This window comes from Hippocampus bargibanti, linkage group LG03 (genome assembly GCF_051943395.1).
Source record: "Hippocampus bargibanti isolate YZ-2025 linkage group LG03, ASM5194339v1, whole genome shotgun sequence".
In the NCBI taxonomy this organism is placed as follows: Eukaryota; Metazoa; Chordata; class Actinopteri; order Syngnathiformes; family Syngnathidae; genus Hippocampus; species Hippocampus bargibanti.
In genome coordinates this window covers 11,244,302-11,263,341 of record NC_142736.1, presented here as the reverse complement: position 1 = coordinate 11,263,341, position 19,040 = coordinate 11,244,302, and the positions used below count along the sequence as shown (strand labels likewise).

Below are 19,040 nucleotides of genomic sequence, written 5' to 3'. Positions count from 1 at the left end.
GCAAAAATCTATCCAGTCCATCAAGCCATCAACGACCATCACAAAGGTAAATAAAACGACTTTATTATATAGTATTGTTTATTTCTTTAATTATAATAACATAGCACATTTATTATACATAAAATAAGTATATTTTTTATTGTGTAGTTTTAAGGCTTAGAAAATTATGTTTTATTGGGACCTGGGAACGGATTATTCTCGTATTATTATTATTATTATTATTATGTTTCCTATGGGAAATTAAGTTTTGGGATACACCCTTTTCGCCTTACACACTCTGTCTGGGAACCAATTAAGTTCGTAAGCGAAGGTATCACTGTAGAATGGTTTGATTAAGTGCGACTCATCGGGATTAGAATGTGATTCAAAATAGGGCGTCTATGGCTCAGTTGTTGGGAGTATGATTGAATTACTGACATTTTTGTTGTTGTGAATTTACAGACATTTGCATGAACTTGTCAGGACAGAATTGGTGTCATTTCCGCTGAAAGTATGTCACTCCAGCAAAATATGATACAATAAGTATCTCCATTTCATTCATTTGATTTCAAAGTAAGCGTTACAATTTAGTTTAATTTCTTTTGTAAAGTTATACTAAAAATGATTTTAAGGTTCAAAATGTGTTTTGATTCACACCAATTTGCAAGTTTCAATAATATTCCAGACTATTCACTCCAACCATTTCAAAAACTACTGAGCTAAACTCCCAAGGAAAATATTTAGACTTTTTCCATTGCAACCCTATTAACCGAAATACAGTTTTTGGTGTCCTTTGTCGCTGCTCCCTTTATTACTAGATACAAATTAAATAGTCAGCATTTCTCTCTCTCTCACTTGCTCTCTCTTACTTGCACTCTCACTCTAACTCTCTCGCTCTTTCATGCTCTCTCATCTCTCTCTTGCTCTCCCGCATCTCTTTTTTCCCTCTCGCATCGCCTTTTCCCCTCCCCTCTCTTTTTTCCCCTCGCATATCTTTTTTTCTCTCTAGCTCTCTCATCTCTCTCTCTTGCTCGCACATCTTTTTTTCTCTCTTGCTCTGTTGCATCTCTCTCTTTTACTCTCTCGTGCTCTCTCATCTATCTCTTGCTCTCTCGCATCTCTTTTTCCCTCTCTCTCTCGCTTTCTCACACTCTCGCTCTCTCTCATGCTCTCTCGCTCTTTTCCCATCTCGCATCTTTTTTCCCTCTATCTCTCATCTCTTGCTTTCACATCTTTTTTTCTCTAGCTCTCTTGCATCTCTCACGTTCTCTGTCTTGCCTCTCTCACACTCATCTTTCTCTTACTCTCTCATACTCTCTCTGACTCTTGCACTCTCACTCTCTCTAAGTTTCTTTCTCTTTCGCAATCTCTCACTTTCTCTGTCTTGCTCTCTCTCAGACACACACTCATCTCTCACTCTTGCTCGCTTGCAGTTTCACTCACACACTCTCTTTCTCTCTGTCACTCTCTCTCTCAACTGGAAAAAAATTATCCTGTGACTGTAAAGTGACCTTGAGAGTTTTGAAAGGTGCTTAGAAATAAAATGTATTTCTTATAAATACGTATTTGATTTTTAAGAAAAAACAAAAACACAGAAAAAAATATTATTTTTTCATTTGCACGTGATTAAAAAGGGTTTACTAATCTAAAAAATACTAATTTTCCCCTTCGTAGAACATATTCTAATCACGTGCAAACGATGTACAGCTCTGAATTGAATAAATCCAAATGATCCCAAGGATTTTTCTCACCAGATGATCAGCGTTTTCTCTTTGTGTCAAAGCTCCAACAACAAGAAGATTCCACAACCTGTTTGTGTTTCCAAGATCGACAAGAAACTACAGCAGTATACACATGCCCTTGAGGTGAAACATTCTCATAAATACACCCAAAACAACTTCAGATATAAATTATGTTCAAGATAATCAACGACTATTTGGTTGACTCTATATATATTATTAATTTAATATATAATATATGTATTTTTTTACAGGTTTCCACAAAGGAAAGCAAACCAGTGAGTCCAGTCTTGGTGGATGCAATGAGTCCCATCGCTGACAAAAAGAATCTTTTTGAGGCTGGACTGGCATGGAGCCAAAACACACTAACAAACACACCACTAAAGGTCAGTCAATATCTGACTGGTGAAATGATGAGTGAAGGCTCCATCACACGAACGCACGCACGCACACACAAACACACACATTCATTTTTGTGTCGTGTTTCACAATATGTTCAGTCATACTTGTGTTGATGATAGTAATAAGTTATAACTGTACAGTCAGTTGCAAAGATTTTAATTGCAATTTTATATGTTCTGAACTTTGTTCATTATAACCATTGTCACCAATGTCATCATTAATCAGCGCAAGAATTGTATGCCTGTTTCAGCCAAGAGGTATATTTCAAACCTGTAAAGATGTAATATGTCATATTATTCTCAGGAAATAAAACCTGGTGTAGTTTTAAACAAGAAAAATGTGTGGGAGACCTACAGTGATATAGTTTCACTCTCTTCTTCGGGAATTGATACCAAGGTACGTATGTGGTTTTCAAGTAAATGGGGGAACTCTTTTTATGCAATACATTAAATTAATTGGTTTATTCATTCATTCATCTTACGAACTGCTTGTTTCTAAAGGGGTTAACCGGGGGTTCTGCAGCCTATCCCAGCTGTTTTCGGGCAGTAGGTGGCTAACACCCTGAATCGTTTGCCAGCCAATCGCAGGGCACATTGAAACAAGCAACCACTCTAACTGACACATAGGGATAATTTGAAGTGTTCAATCAGTTGGCCATGCATATTTTTGGAGCGAGAGACACTGAGAGAGAGAAACTATCAATGTGCAAGAGTTTTTGTAACTCAAACGAGCACAACTGCAACAGCTGTAACCAAGACATTTACAGAATATTTAAGATACAGTATCCTATATAGAGCATTGATCCACATTGATCCACTGTTTGATTTTGAGAAAATCAAATGCCATCGTCATAGTCATCTTGTGTGAAAAATACGATATACGTTCAGTCATTGCTGCAAAAAGGCATTTTACACTTTGGAAATTCCTAGGACTGTAAATATCTGTGTAAAAGAATGTGTAGAACTGAAGTTAATGTTCATGTTAAATTATGATACCTGCAGTTCACCATATTAAATAATAATACTGTATATATTTTCCCCTGCGACTGGAAGGTGCCCAGTTCAGGGAGTATCTGCCCGACTGCCCAAAGACAGCTGGAATGGGGTCCAGCCCACCTGCAACTATCATGACTTATAAATAGATTAGAAAATGGAATGATGGGTGGAGGAGGGAGGGAAGGAAGGAGGGCAGGAGGAAAGACTGGATGGAGGGAGGGAGAGAGGCAGGGATGGATGGATTGATGGATGGAGGGAGGGAGGGATGGAAGGATGGATGGATATGTTGGTACTGACTTGGGTGTGCCATTTAAAGGACAACCGACGTCACTTTTTTGTTTCCCTACTGACATCAGAAAAACTTTTTATAACATCTAAAATACCCAAAACATGCAGTATTATATTTTTATTCAAATGCAAAACACCAATAAAATGACTTAAAGTGTCCAAAATCTGCAAAAAATTGAGCTGCGAATTGGGCATTTTCAGAAAGTCCCGTGACGTCACGCCAAGACGTCTTGCCTTGCTTGAGAATCAAAACAATGGCTTCGGATTCGGAGAAGATGCTTTCTTGTTACTCGTCCAATTATGAATATGATTCAAATAGTTCTGAAGAAGAAAGCATACATGTTTTCAATCGATTAAAGAATTTATTCCGTGTCATTTTGAGGCATCATGGGTGGGAAATGTCGCACCCAAGGGAGGCAGAAAATGGCGACAAAGCCGTGTAAAGAATTAGTCAGGCCGTTTCCACAGGCTGATAAATTCCTTCCATGTAGCTCCGTCGCCCTCTTCTGGCGGCTTTTGGGTGCAACACAGTTCTCAGACCAAACATGTACAGCAAAATACATTGACATGATGGAAGGACTGCTACAATGTGTCTTTTTTCAGTCAGGGGGCGGTCCTTTCGTGATGTCACGTACGGACTCGTCACCAACTCAAAAACAAGACTTCCTGAATATTCAGCGTGAGTCTTAAAACGTCAAATATAGCTATATGCGGTGGAATCTTTGTAAAATACGCTCAGTAGAAATCATTTGAAGCCATTTTACAAATTATGGACACAACTTGTCCGGAGATGTCGGTTGTCCTTTAAGACTTTTAGCAAATTGATTAATAATTGCTAAAACATCTTCAATATGAGAATGCTGCAATTTTTAGACATGAGAAGTGATATTTGTATCAATGATGTTGGATTAAATCAAACACATTACAATTAAATTCAAGTGTTATCTGTTATTTTTTCTTTTCTTTTTTGAAAATGAACTGGAAAATGAATTCAGGAATACTCAGCTGGCAAAATGTATACATTTGTCCCGATGGCTCATGGCAAGTATGAGAAGGTTTCTAATGTGGACGGCCTCAGAGATGATGCAAACTGGACAGGTAAGCTTGATGTTCAGCAGCTTGCATATAGACAGAGTGTGCTCTGACTTATTGTTATTATTCAGTACTTTTTGGGTAAGGTAAAATTGATATTAGTTACGATGTTGCTCGAGTGATTTTGTTGCCTTACTCAAGTTACATTAGACACCTGGGGTGCCTAAACCTTTTTGACCTATCATCTATTTTTCGACCAACCAACCCCGCGATCCCATGTTAACACACACACACACACACATACACGCACACACACACACACACACACACACACACACACACACACACACACACACACACACGCACACGCACACGCACACACACACACACACAGATATGCACACACTTGCGCATGCATGCGAAAATGAGCAACAGCCATAACAGCCTCTAAAATAAATGACACATAAAAATAATGTCGACACAAGAGTTGATGAATTTGTACAATGGTTTTCTTGCGTATCTGCATGGGAGATCTGACACAGTTGTACACAACATTTTTTTTTCTCACACTGTTAACTATCATACCTCACACATAACGTCTTGAAATGCATTTCTTGACACCCCATATAGCCCTTAATTTCTAGTGCAATTTGTGAATTGTACACAAAATTAACTTTGACTAATCAATAATTTTTTTGTTCTTTTGACTTCAAGACGGCGCCGCGAGAGTGGCTGCCTTTCCAGCAGCTCATGTATTTTGTTTTTCTACTTTCATTCCTTTCATCACTTTGCTGCTGTGAAATGTAAATTTCTCCACTGTGAGACTAATAAAGGCATATCCAATCCAATCCATAATCAGAATATTAAATATGGCTTACTCTAATCGTAAGCTGTAATAGCAGACTGTTGAGTTAACAAATTCCGGTGACCTGGGTCACACAGCAATGTAGTTTAAAGGTGACATGCTGTATTCTATTTGATTTGCAAATACTTTTTGTGAATGTAAGACTGATAGGATTATTAGGGTGAAGTATGTATTAACGCAAAAAAGTATATTACTATCATCCACAGAGATAAACAAATGTTTTCTGTTTTCTTTTCCTCTTCACCCCGTTGAATCGTGATAGGTGTAATGGGCACTCCTCTTGCACACTAATGGAGTCCCAGAATGTGACTGAATTTTCCATTTGAAAGTGCCTTTTTTCCTTTGACACCTACCTATTATGTAAACTGCCAAAGCTACCTTCTAAGAATTATTAAATCAGTAATTTCAAATAAACTCAGTTCATCGGGAGTTCAGGAAGTTTCAGCACAGCTATAAAAGTGTACCACAAAAAGCAGAAACATAACATCCACTTAAGATCAGAAAACCTGTTCATGTCCGTCTTAAATGAGCATTTTTAGGTGGCCGCTGTCCTTAGTCATAACTTGCTTTCCCCACACAAGCTATTACAGGACTTTATTGGCCTCAACTTGCCTTGGGGTAAGCTGCCCTCTCTGCTATGCAGGTCTTGGTTGTCATTTTTCATTTATTTTTGGGATGCGCTGTAATTGACCAGCCAAGTTACGCACTCACACTCATTCCGGTTTGTTACTGTATAAAACCAAGTAGAAAGGCACGTTTCAATTGACTGTATAATTCATTTAAAGGGGAAAAAAATTAAAGTGTAATGTTGACTTGAATTCATGTATTTCTGCTAGCCGATTTCACGAGATTGTTATAGCTGCCTGATAAACGAGGTACTCGATAGCTGATAGCAGTGGTGCCCATGGTCGGCCCCAAGTCGATTGCGCGGGGTAGAGAAGAGGGGGAAAAAAAAACAAAGAACCATTTGTGTGTCTTTGTGCATGTTAGGAATATATTTTTTGTGTTAATGTACACTGCACCTTCCCGTCTCAGTTTCACAAAAAGTATAATAAATAAACAAATAAATAAATAAAACTGGCAAATTTCAGCTGGCGCGTGACTGCGCCACCAGGAGTTGTTTACGCTTGGCCGTAATTACATCATGTGATCAAAGCTGTTCCACCATATCTTTTACCGTTGACTCATTATTTTCATTCAGAGTTTGTTTCGTATATACAATCAGTGGGCACGGGCAAAGAATTAGGAATCCAGAGTGCTGAAGGAAGGACTTTAAAATGATATGTGTTTGTTACAATAGTTAAAAGGCTGCAAAAGTGTGTCACATGCCTCTGTGTCAGCCTGTTGCTCATCATGGCGTACATGGTAAGGGGTCAATCGAGGGAGGTTGGTTCATCGAAAAGTCGATATTTGGTCCAACAACTTTTGACACTCCTGGCTTTTCAGAATAAACCAGCGTTGACAATGTGATGTTTACATAGACTTAAATGGATATCAGGATTTCACGGCTGCTTTAACATCCTTTTATTGGTGAAGGTTGATACTACACTCAGTTGCTAACAAATCACTAATGTGTATGTATGTGTAAAGAAAGCTGAATGAAGGGAGTGGCTCTTCACCATGTCATCTATCTGGTGATTGATGTAATTGCAAGCAAGAAAAATCACGTACATGACCAATTAAATCCCATATAATAAAGATTATTTTAATTTTAAGACAGAGTGGGGGAAAATCAGAGTCAAAAGCATTACAAAAAAGCTCCACTCTGTATACTATTATGGTCACGTCAGAAATGACCTCTACACTGTGGTACTATTAAAGAATGCATTTTCTTCACTTCCTCTTCATATTTGTTTCCATTGTTAAGACCCAACCAGTGTGTCATCATTGTTATTCTTTCATTGGAACAGTCCATCCCCAAGTCAATTAAAAAACAGACCCCTGGCAATGCTATCACCTGAATCACAATGACATTTTCATTGCACAACTTTTTATGTCTGATATTGCGAATTTGGTTTCCTAGCTTGGTTGATTGGCCAAAAACGATTTAATACACATTTCCTCTCCAAGCCTAATTTACAGAGTCGGTTAGTAATTAAAAATGTGTCACCTACGCTGATTTTGGAATGTCAATTCAAATTTCTTAGAGTGGTTTAGACGTCAGTAGTGAACGTCCTTCCATACCAAGAGGCAGCATTGCAAATAATATACAACACAACAAATCAAACTTGACCTCAAAATACATCCGAAATGTGAAAGGGTTTCTGTTGAGTTTGCCATTTGATATCGCTTTTTTTAAACAATTTGCTCATGAAAAGTGCAAATTCGTAACTGAAAGCGTATGGTGCACCCTCGATCACTGTGCTCTCACAAGGTTAAAAGAAAACAATACTTTGATTCAACAGACTTCAATTATTCAGTCCCAGACACATCGGTCCAAGTTCTTTTGTTTCAGCCAGTTCAAATCCTCTGGCTATTCTATTGAAGCCCTTGTGATCATCTTCCTTAGATTTTTGCTTCAGTAGTCCCCTTTCAAACACTGCAGCTATTCTTGTCAATGGCTGCTCTCCTGTCTCTTTTAATTTCCTCGCATCAAATCGAGGACCGTACAGCAAAACTGGTAGGTGATTGGCGAAGGATGGAACCTCTGCCTGGCCATCTTTGGACATCTTTTTCTTTTCCAAATCTGGTTTGGCTGCATTGATATGCTGCATGATTCGGTCTTTGGTCGAGAACATCTGAAGGAGGAGGGTTTCCCACATTTTAAGTGTCCTGGGACTCTCTCTGTACTTGACCAAGTCTTGATTATCAAATTGACCTGCTGACAACTTCTCCTTTTTATCCGTGTCTGTGCTTTGGCTCTCACTGGACTCATACTGAGATTTAGAGCACGGCTCCGAGAAGGGTGGTTCCTCTGGCTCAACCAACATGTGCTTCTTGAGCCGTGTCCATCCACTCAATTTGCCCTTAAGACCTTTTGGTTTCTGGGCTGCTTTTGACTCAGCAAGTTAGTGGGATGTGTTGCTCTCAGCAATTAAAGATGCAGTTGATATCATTGACTTCATGGAGGATTTGACTGTTGGTCTTTCCGCCATCACCGACGTAGTCTTCACTTTCACTTCACTTCACATTGTCGTCTTTGAGTCCAGTGATTGGCAGAGATTGCAGTGACATTCCTTTGTTTGCGGATGGAGTTGAGGCTGACACTGAGGCCTGAGGCAAAAAGGCAGGAGTGGGAAACTCAATCACAGCAGCCTCAACTTTGGATGATTTCATGACAGTGTCTGTTGATGGCTTTGCTTGGGAAATGCTCTTAACCGGCTGATTTGTCAAATACTGGACTTTAGTGGCAGAAATGTTTGATTGGACTGGAATGTAGGACTGCGCAACACAAGGGTTTCTTTCTATAGTGGCGGGAGAGGGACATATTGAAACCTGCTTCGATCGATGAGTGTTTGGACTACGAATCAAAATAGGGAAAGGAGAGGTTCTTTTTCTTTCCATATTCAACTCTAACTTTGTATGAATGGTTTGTGATTCAGAATCTTGTTGAACAGAGACCTGAATGGTGGTAGAAGCTGTGTTTAAAGACATTTTCTCATTTTGCACAGTTACTGGAGAGGGGCTATTGCCGACAGGATTGGGAAGAATTGACTGAAAGGCCTGTTGTGGTGTCTTGCAATAGTCTTGGAACAAGGGAACTTGTAGGAAAGCTAAAGATTTTGTTTGCGCTGTGGGGCTCAGCGGGATAGGAACAGAGTGAGTGATTTTAGTTAACGAGAGAGTCACAGCTGTTTGCATATTTACTGCACAATTGGATCTGTTTTTACTATTTCCATTATGAATGTCCGTTTGAGGTGTGACGCATGCTTCTTTGGCAAAGTGCCTGTTATTCTCCCCTTTAGTTTGAATGCCTGATAAATTCATGGACGTTGGAGCGTTTTCATCAGAACGGGGCTTTCTAATTTGTTGTACATAGTTATTCATAAAATTTGCATTAACACTGTCATTCAAACTCAAAACACTTTTCACAGGATTTTGAATAGACTTCTCTTCACATGTAGCAGAAAAAAAGTTCATTTTATGGTACTTTACTCACAGCTTGCTTTGTTCTAATTACTGGTATTCGTGGTGCATAACCTTTTGGAGTCACGCCCCTCATTGTCGGGCTTGATGCTCCGTTACTTTTGATGTGGGCTGTATGACATAATGGCTTACCATTTACCATTGCATCTGTTGAAATAATATCTGTGGTGAGAGGATTTCCACAAATGTTATATTTGTTCGATTTAGTTGGATGCTGAACGCTTATATCTTGGAGGTTTTTAAGGTCACCGAGTTCCAGAGGGGTAACGGCATTATTGCAGAAAGCATGTGATCCGATTCACGGTGTGCCGTGTTGTTTCTTAATACCGTCAGGCACGTTTTGCAATGGTTTTACATTGGAAAGATTGGAGGTGTTTATCGTATCAGTAAATGTGGCCTTTTCCTTTCCATCCATTCCTGGTATGGCAGGAAGAGGCTCTCCTGGTAATTTTCCGGCCTCAATGCCAATCCCATGAGTGTCTGAGAAGGCACTGCAGATTTGTGTGCTGTCACATTTGCTTTGCTCAAGTCAAGAGTAATTTTAGCAATGCTATTTTGTATTGTTAGAGATCCTCGTGGTCTGTTTGTAGAGGCGTTGCTGACAGTAACGTTGCAATTTTCTTCATGGCGAACGTTACTTGGCAATCTGGAATGTGTAACACCATTGTCACTTGTTTTGTGAAGCTTTACAGTTTCTATATTTGATTAGTGGTCTCCCTCCAAATGGAATATGTTCAGGGATTTGGTTGTCATCATTGGTATGCCAGGGAGCTTGGTACTGAGCAGAGGGTTATTGGTTGACAAAGTATTTACAGGGCTGGTGCCTGTTTTCAAAGCACAACTGTCACCAAGGAAACACATTTCGTGACCTGCTGTCTCACCAGGCGCGTGATTGTGTCCACATTTTGCGGAAGCCAGTATAAGCTCATGTTGAAGCCCTGAATCTCTAGTTGTGAAAGTTGGATTTTTAATTCCTGTTTCAAATTGGGAGCCTCTTGTGTTAGTACTGGACATGGCCGAGGGTAAACTGCCATCAATGTTAACATTGGTGTGAAAAATAAAGTCAATGCTTTCTTTCATTTTTTGTTGAAACTGGTTTCTTTGGTTTTGCAAAGCTTTGTTTTCCAATTTGTTATTTGGCTTGGTATTTGGTCGATTATTCTTTCTTATTATTATTGGCTGATATTGATCCGACACCACTTAGATGTTTGACAAACCAAACCATTGCTTTGTTTTTGTGACATTGGCTTCTTTGAAAGACTTGTCTGCTTCATAAATGTATGTTATGTCATTTGTATCTTTCTCAACATCTATCACTTTTTGAATAAAATCTCTTTCCAGAGTTTCCAGAGTTAAATCTTGCTCACCCGGCTTTGGGATTGCGTCAAAGAAACTGTTGCTATTTTTAGGCATCGGGTCCTATTTAAAGATACCTCCACTGGAAAAATGTTGACAGTGTGTACCTCACCTGCTTTAGGAATAGGTATTGGAACATCAGAGTATGAGGCCTTTTGCGTGGATACATCACCTGTGGACTGACACATATGCTTCTGCATCAAACCAAAGGGAAGCTCAGGTCTGATTTTTTTCCAAACTAGATGTGTCAAGGGAAGGTGTTTCCACATGCTGGGTTTTGATTTCACAACTTTTCTCATGTACATCTTTGATAGTCCGGTCTGTCCTGTACTCTGAATCCTTTGGTGTTTCCAACAATGATCTCTTTTGTTGTCTGCTAAGTTGCTTTATTGACTCAAATTTGGAGAAACCAATGTCCTCCACTGAATGTGTGTTGGTGAAAGAGGTCGGCTTAATTTGATGCGCTACAAGGCTTTGATATGATGTCAGAGTCCGAATTCCCCCAATGAGCAACATACTGTAGAGGAGTAAGTCCATAATATGTTGTTTGTGGTCTTGAAATTTGATTCTGCAGAAGTGCTGACAAAGACTTGCGTACCTCGACAATTGGAGAAACATAGGTGGGTGTCAGGTGGCCCAAGCCTGTGAATTCCTTTGGATACATCAAGGCTGTTTGAGTCTTTGTTGCAGTGCAGAAAAATGATGGGACTGTTGGCAAATATGCAGCCTCTCTATCTGGAATTTGGTCTGTTGTCAAGTTTGGAACAGATATCCCATGGGCAGAGTCAGGCTTAGTACCATTTGATGTCCAAATCTCAGTGGGAGTGTCATTGGGAATGCTTAAATTCAGAGTACTCCTACACGTATTTTGCATACCATTCCCTTCATAATTGGTATTGACTTTTTTGTCATGATTGTTGATTACATTCTTCTGTACTTTTTTTTTGGGAACATATTTTGTACTCCGAGGAGCCTCAAGTGAGGGGTCAAATCCATTTTGACAGGAGTTCAAAGCTGTACTTGTTACAGATAGAACATAATCGGTTCTGGGTGGTTCACAAGAGTGAGTGGATTCCATTGACTGTGTTTGAGATTTCATCTTGGCTTTTCCAGATAAAATTGAGGTCACATTCGTTTTGGTATCTTTTGTTTCCTCTGCTGTTTTTTTCTTCATGTATGAAACTGCTGATGATTCTTCTTTGTGGGTTGGGTTTATTTCTGAAATGTCTAGATGGGAAGGAGGCTTAGAAATGTCATTATGTGTTGATTTTTATGTATAATCTGAATATTTACAGCCATCACAACTGGTCTCTTGGGATAACATCCTTACCAATTTACCATTACCGGTAGGACTTGGGGTCAAAGACCTTGATGTTTGGAGTCTGGTACACTCATTTGAAATGGTGTTTTTTTCCACATGGTTGGGAGCAGAATGATCTTTTTGTGCATTTGAACCCGATAAAAGTAGAGAAGGAACAAAAGGCAGATCTGAAATTTCAGAAAGCGTCGTTGGGTTTGGGCCATAGTTGATCTTGGTTGTCGGGTTGTGGCATGACATTCTCATTTTGGATTTAGACACCGTGATAGGATCCATCATTGTGATAGACTTTGGGCAATTTGGTGCCACTGAATTGAAAGCAGCTTCATGTGAGCTTGATGGACCCTGCCTCATTCTTGACACGGAGTTTGAATTTGTAGGTGGTATCATGTCAGGTGTCAGTTCATCAAGTAAAGATGTGGAACATTCATAGAGTGGTGCCACCTGCTCTTTGGAAGGCTTAATTTGTCGCTTGTAGTGCCGTGGGAGAAGGCCATCAAGTTGATTGGAAGGAGTGCTTTCAAGGAGAGGAAATGCAGATGCAGCTTGAACAAAGGAGTCCAGTAGAAAAGCGGACCTTAATGATTCCATCGTGGAGACAGAATCCGGTGTCTGTGGTGGGCTGGACAAGTCACTGTGCTCGAGATCTGCGCTGGCTTCATTGACAGGTGACAAGCAGGAACGAAATGGAATAGGAGTCTGTGAGACACTACCCTTTTTCTTGACTTTCCTCTTCTTTAGTTTCTGAAGTCTCACATTGTCTTTGGCAGGTTTTGGCAGTAAGGGTGGTGGATATTGCTGGGAAAGACCAGACTCAAACCTGCTGCTAACATCCATCATTTCAACTCCTGCAAAAGATACACAAATTAACCAACTGGCAATACTTTGCACACATACTGGTCATATTAAAATATAATTTAGAGAAGAAATGTGTGATATGTGTCTCCTGGAGTCCAGGAACTAAAATGTGTTAATAAACACCCTTACTTTTGACTAGTTTAAAGTCTTTCTCCCCCTGCACGTCTTGTGCTTTCATTTATCTTGTTGCGAGGTGGTGAAGGTCAGCGCAATTAGCATTTTCAGCAGCTACACAAAGTAAATGACACGATTTGCAAGGTGGTGGATGGTTGTGGATCCAAAAAAAAGCAGACAGGAGGGAGCAGCAGGGTGTATTTGACAAATTGTATTAAAATAAAGTCAGCAGGAACAAAATCTCAAACATCAAAGTCATTAGAACAGAAAAGTACAAAGTAGCAACCAAAACCAAGAGTGAAATAGAACAAGATGAAACAAACCTGACAGGGTGAAACAAATACAATGACCTGACATCCAAATCCAAAGATAGTACTTCCCAGTTTCACTTGGTTAAAGATTCCACTTTCAAATGAACATTGAAACCAAAATCCATTTTAACTTAAAACACATTTCCCGCAAATATTTCTCAATGATCAAAATGTCAGTCATTAGTTCATTTTATACACATCAAACTTACACCACGATCGATGCTGTGTTAATTGTTTCATCTTGATGAGTGATAAGTGTGAAATGTTTTCTCTTGTTTTCCAGCCTGAAGAAAAACAGAAGCGGAACATGCCATTTGAGATTTCAAAAGAAATGTTTAATTGCTAAAATTGTAGTCATTGTGATTTTAGCCATTTGTATATTTCAACAGTCTCACTCAAATTTCCCATTTTCTCAAATGTTCAAAACATTCCTTGACAACACCTATTTCTCTTATGATATGATGGAAAATAATCACTCCGGTGTTAATTAGATGGGTAATCATCAACATTACAGTACATACTTCATCTTTGAATTGAATAAAATAAGTATTTTTTTTCTCCTGGTGTTGCTCTGATTTGTTTCTGTGTATTTGACTGCATAAGTCTTTCGATGAAAAGGTTTCTTCAGTCGTCATCTGTACTTCTTTGAAGGTGTCGGACGTTTCGCTTCTTATCCAAGATGCTTCCCTATATATATACCCCCACTGTCCAGACGTGGCGCTGCCAGACTCTGCTATGATTGGTCCCTGCTCTCAGGTTGAGGGGAGCAGAGGACTACTCCCTGCGGCTCCATTGATTACTTCTATTTAATATATATAATATAATCCTAGCAGAGTCCGGCACCGCCATGTCTGGACATATGTAGGGCCGAAACTACCAGTAAGACTTTAGTTTGCTGACGAAGCATCTTGGATAAGATGGGAAACGTCCGACACCTTCAAAGAAGTACAGATGACGGCTGAATAAACCTTTTAATCGATGGACCACTCCTGTATGACTGAGAGCTTACACAGACGTACTGCATAAGTCTTGTTCATGTCTCTCATGTTCTCCTCTGAATTCTTCCTGCCTGCTCTGACACTGTATAAGATGGCTTCATGTCTCTGTAGCTTAAATTAGAATACGAGCTCTCATCACGACTCATTTCCACATTTTGAACGTCTTAATTGGGTCCCGAGAATGATGCCATTCTACCAAAGACCCCACCATTAGAAATAGAAAGGCACGTAAAGCTGTTGCTTATGGCAAGGCTGCATTCAACTGGTGACAAGCGTCTTATGGAAAGAGTCTTACAAGGAGGTGGTCAAAGCCAAGAATGACCTTGGCATGATATAAAAGTAACTGACACATTCAGAAGAGGGTAAATAGGTACATGCATCCAGGGGGGGGGGGGGCAGAGACATTTAGCCAATGGCGGATACTCTGGAAACTACCAGATGAGAAAAGAATAAATTTATTTTACTACAGGGTGAGGTTTCATTCAAGGAAAACAAGCATAGCATGCAGTATATCACACAATACTACAATAACTGCACTGTATATGGCTAGACTGTTTTCCATTTTATTTTCTACTTTACCCAAACAGAATGAGTTTTATTTATCATGCACCATAGCGGCCAGATGAGTGTAATTCCCTTCTTTCAGTATTTAGTTTACACTAGAAAGGCAGTCTAAATTTAGTCTGAGGGAAATAAGAGAAAACATTCTGACAGTGAGCACCTGCTGTTTGATGTCATACACTCACAGAAACACCCTCACTCTGTTGGAAATCAATGAGGCACAAAATCCTTGCAGAGCTTCAATAAACTTGGATTTGTGTCAATGAAAGATTATTGGAGTTACAGTTGCAGACTTTAAGTGAATGTGCACAGCATTGAAATGTGTTTTCATGAAAAGTACTTAACAGTTGAAAGGGCAAGATAATATCCATGTTTATAAATAAATAGCCTATCTACACTCAGTATGAATTAGGGCTGTCAAAGCAACTCCAATGGGGGTAAGAGGACACTTGAGAAGTCCCTTTTTAAGGCGCTGTGCTTGGGTGTCTTGGCTTATGTCAAAGCAGCTCAAAGTGTAAGATCATCTCTGATAAGACTGTGCCATGACCTTCGCGAATGTATCTTTAAATAACGCAATTCCACAAAATTGAGACTGAGCCCCTTTTTTATCACAAGTGTCTTGTGGATATATTGTCAATCTGAGGAACATGCTGCGCTCCCACTAGTAAAAAAACTGTTGTTATCCTTTGTTTGCATATGACAGCAGCATATTTTTACAGGTGGGGTAGAGGCACTCAACTCTTATTCCATAACAAATTCATAAAAAGTCAGAAGATATCACGTACATCTTTTGGATTGGATTTGCCTTTATTAGTCTCGCAGTGGAGAAATTACATTTCACAGCAGCAAAGTGATGAGAGGAATGAAAGTAGAAAAACAAAATACATGAGCTGCTGGAAAGGCAGCCACTCTTGCGGCGCCATCTTGAAGTCAAAAGAGCAAAAAAAAAAAATGACAGAGCAAATAACATGACAGCACAAAGACACAGAGAGTAATTCATTCTTAAGCACTTTCTATACCCTTTGTTACATGAAGCAGTAAATTTTGGAAAGCACTCACTCTCACTCACTTTCAAGTAATGTACAGTGTGCAGAAATAAAGTAATATTTTTCTCTTATGTATTTTTTGCCCCACATGTATATCACTGTGGCAACCCCTGAAGGGAAAAGCTGAAAGGAAAAGAAGATGCATAATGTGTATCATGCATGTAAGATTTCCAATGATCCACATGCTGCTAGCAAGTCCAATACGGTTTATGGAGGAAAGCATCTGACACCAGGCCAGACAAAGATACATTGAAATATCGCCGGCTTGTCAATCAAGCGACACAGTTTGACTGGTTTACCTTAGGTGGAAGGATGTCGGGACAAACTGCTCTTTACTTCTTAATCCTGGCTCAGAGTGCCACAAGGCTGTCTCATCCTCCAGTGAACTGGAGCCTTGAGGAGAGAGCCACAGTGCAGTGGGTACTCCAAAAATAAAACACTTGCCTCCAATTCATGTTGGCGGCAAACGTTTTTTTTTCCCCAAAGGCAGTTTGACATGATCAAGGTGCAGCCCCTACAGGCAGCCAATAGCCACCTGTAGGAAGGCAACTATTTTCACGATTGAGTACACTGTGGGTTACGGATTTAAAAACAACACTTAATCTTACAGTGTATGCCTATTTTAGGACTACGTATAGCCTGGGAGCACGTAAACAAAGGCTTAAATCACAGCACAGTGTCTTAAAAGTTAGCACTTCTGCAACAGGTTTCAACTCTCATTGCATCTGGTTCATAACTAGAGGATATTTGCATACCCGATTTAAGTCACTCATTTGTTATCTAAATTGTGTTCTTGGTATTGTTATCCTTTTGGAGAGAATACGAGCGTCACAGCTCCTGCTGCTGAATAACATCCACACCGCATAGCATTGCCAACACCATGCCTTACTGTTTGGCTGGGATTGGCCAAGTGCTGTTATCCGGAGTTAAGAATAGTCAAATTGAGTATTTAGGCTTTTGGCAGACACCATGTTGGGTGTAATGCACTTTTCACTGAGCAATGGGTTCCTTCTGAATCACTCCACCTGAAAACCCCAATTGGTGAACTAGTGTAGAAATGCTTGCTGGAGTGACCATCGGCTTCTTGGTCAGCTCTCACACCAAGGCCTTCGCTCCTAATTGCTCTCTTTGGTTGGGCCACCTGCTTTAGGGAGCGTCATGGTAGTTCTAGTATTTAGGTAATGACATGAACGCTGGCGCGTCTGGCTGCTGCAGCTTACCCACAGCAAAAACTGTGACTATAAGGTGTCCTTGAGAGTCTTGAAAGGCGCTTAGACGGGGGGTAATGTGGTGAAAGGAGTTTTTTGTGATGATCTGGGCTCAGGAATTCTGCACTAGTTGGAGTTTATGGAGAAATTTTTGATTGACACCGGAGAGAAGTGAGTTGCAATAGTCGATACAGGAAGTGACGAAACTGTGGATATACATGTATTATTATTATTATTATTATTATTTAATGCAGTAGTAGTCCTTAGGTCAGCGGTGTCCAAACTTTTTGCAAAGGGGACCAGATTTAGTGTGTTAAAAATGTTGGGGGGGCAACCTTGGCGGACATTTTTTACATATAAAAGCAATTAAATTCTTTAAAAACAGCCACTGTGTCTTTACAAATGAGGAAGACACAGTTGTTAAATATTTCAGTGAAGAAATAGTCCACACATCCTTCAATGGTCCGTCGACCCTCGCAGACAACTTTCCGCCTTTTGTTGAGTGTCGCCATTTTAGAAAATTCCAGGGCTCATTCAGTCAATTTCTAATATACCAATTTGCTGTTCCTAATTTCTTTAGATGGCAGCTCTTAGCACACGCAGGTATTAGTGCGACTGCCCAATATCTTAATTCTACATAATATATACGGGCCAGACATTATTGATCTTATGACGGAGGCTGTGGGTCGGATGAAAATTGACCATGGGACCGCATTTGGCCCCGATAAATATACTATAAAATGGTTTGTATGCCAAGATCGTGTTCTCGCAAATGTTCGGGAAACACACGGAGCGCCACAATGAGTGATGTTCTCCTAACAAAGAGCTAGAAATGGCAGCCGGCTTTTTTTCCCTCTATTCCCCGCCCCCAGTCTTCGGTTAAAGCCGCACGTGATTGGTCAAGACCCGTGGTAGAGGAGGGCGGGACACACGCAGCAGTGTTTCAACTTTATTGATAGTTCAAAGGCAGAGTGTAGACTGCAAGGTTAAAATATCCCATCAATCAAGCTCCACAAATAACTCGCACAAGCCATCTGTACAATTTGAACAGAAAAGACAAGCAAGGGAACCAGCTATTAATGAAGTTTGTAGTGTGACGGCCTGTATCGTCACTCGGATATCGTCAAGAGCAACCTGGAAGTTCGTCATCCATTGATGATTTCAAGGCCAGCCACAGATGGTTCGAGAACTTTAAGCGTTGTACAGGGATTCATAGTGTCATTCGTCATGGTGAGTCAGCCAGTTCTGACGATGAAGCTGCCAAAGCTTACAAGGAATCATTCCTCAAGATGTGTTTAATGCTGATGAAACCGGCCACTCCATTCCATCAAGCCATCGACCATCAGAAAGGTAAATAAAACGATTTTATTTTACAGTACAGTTTATTTCTTTAATTTCAATACCATAGCTCATTTATTATACATAAAATAAGCTATATTTTGTGTAGTTTTAAGGCTTATTTAGTAGAAAATTATGTTTTATGGGAACCTGGGAATGGATTATTCTCGTTTTAATGGTCTCCTATGGGAAATTAGTGTTTGGAATACACACTTTTCGCCTTACACACACTTCCTGGGAACCAATTAAAATTCATAAGCCAAGTCATCATATATATAGGTGTGTATATATATATATATATATATATATATATATATATATATATATATATATATATATATATATATATATATATATATATATATATATATATATGTGTGTGTGTGTGTGTGTGTATGTGTGTGTGTGTGTGTGTGTGTGTGTGTGTGTGTGTGTGTGCGTGCGTGCGTGCGTGCGTGCGTGTGTGTGTGTGTGTTGGGGTGTAGACATAGATTTACATGGGAATTTTGCATACATTTTATTGGCTTAATTTGAATTGACTCTTTG

The 19,040-nt window shown here is 39.7% G+C and overlaps 1 protein-coding gene and 2 pseudogenes across 2 annotated transcripts in view; 1 reads left to right on the top strand and 2 right to left on the bottom strand.

The window, feature by feature from the left end:
- LOC148900316 (uncharacterized) overlaps positions 1-13,865 on the top strand; it is a 29,599-nt gene extending 15,734 nt beyond the window's left edge. Inside the window, 5 exon segments of the mRNA XM_088991955.1 lie at positions 1,763-1,844; positions 1,973-2,104; positions 2,424-2,516; positions 4,399-4,501; positions 13,627-13,865. Of these exon segments, the coding sequence (XP_088848081.1) occupies positions 1,763-1,844; positions 1,973-2,104; positions 2,424-2,516; positions 4,399-4,501; positions 13,627-13,631 (415 nt within the window). The 3' untranslated portion in view covers positions 13,632-13,865.
- On the bottom strand, positions 6,990-16,581 carry LOC148900315 (uncharacterized; annotated as a pseudogene). Its single transcript, XR_016114439.1, has 3 exons — positions 16,248-16,581; positions 10,855-12,908; positions 6,990-8,513 (listed from the first exon to the last, which is right to left on the bottom strand). The product of XR_016114439.1 is annotated as an uncharacterized LOC148900315 (transcript).
- LOC148900317 (uncharacterized) lies at positions 9,417-10,799 on the bottom strand (annotated as a pseudogene).
- Positions 16,582-19,040: the final 2,459 nt, after the last annotated feature.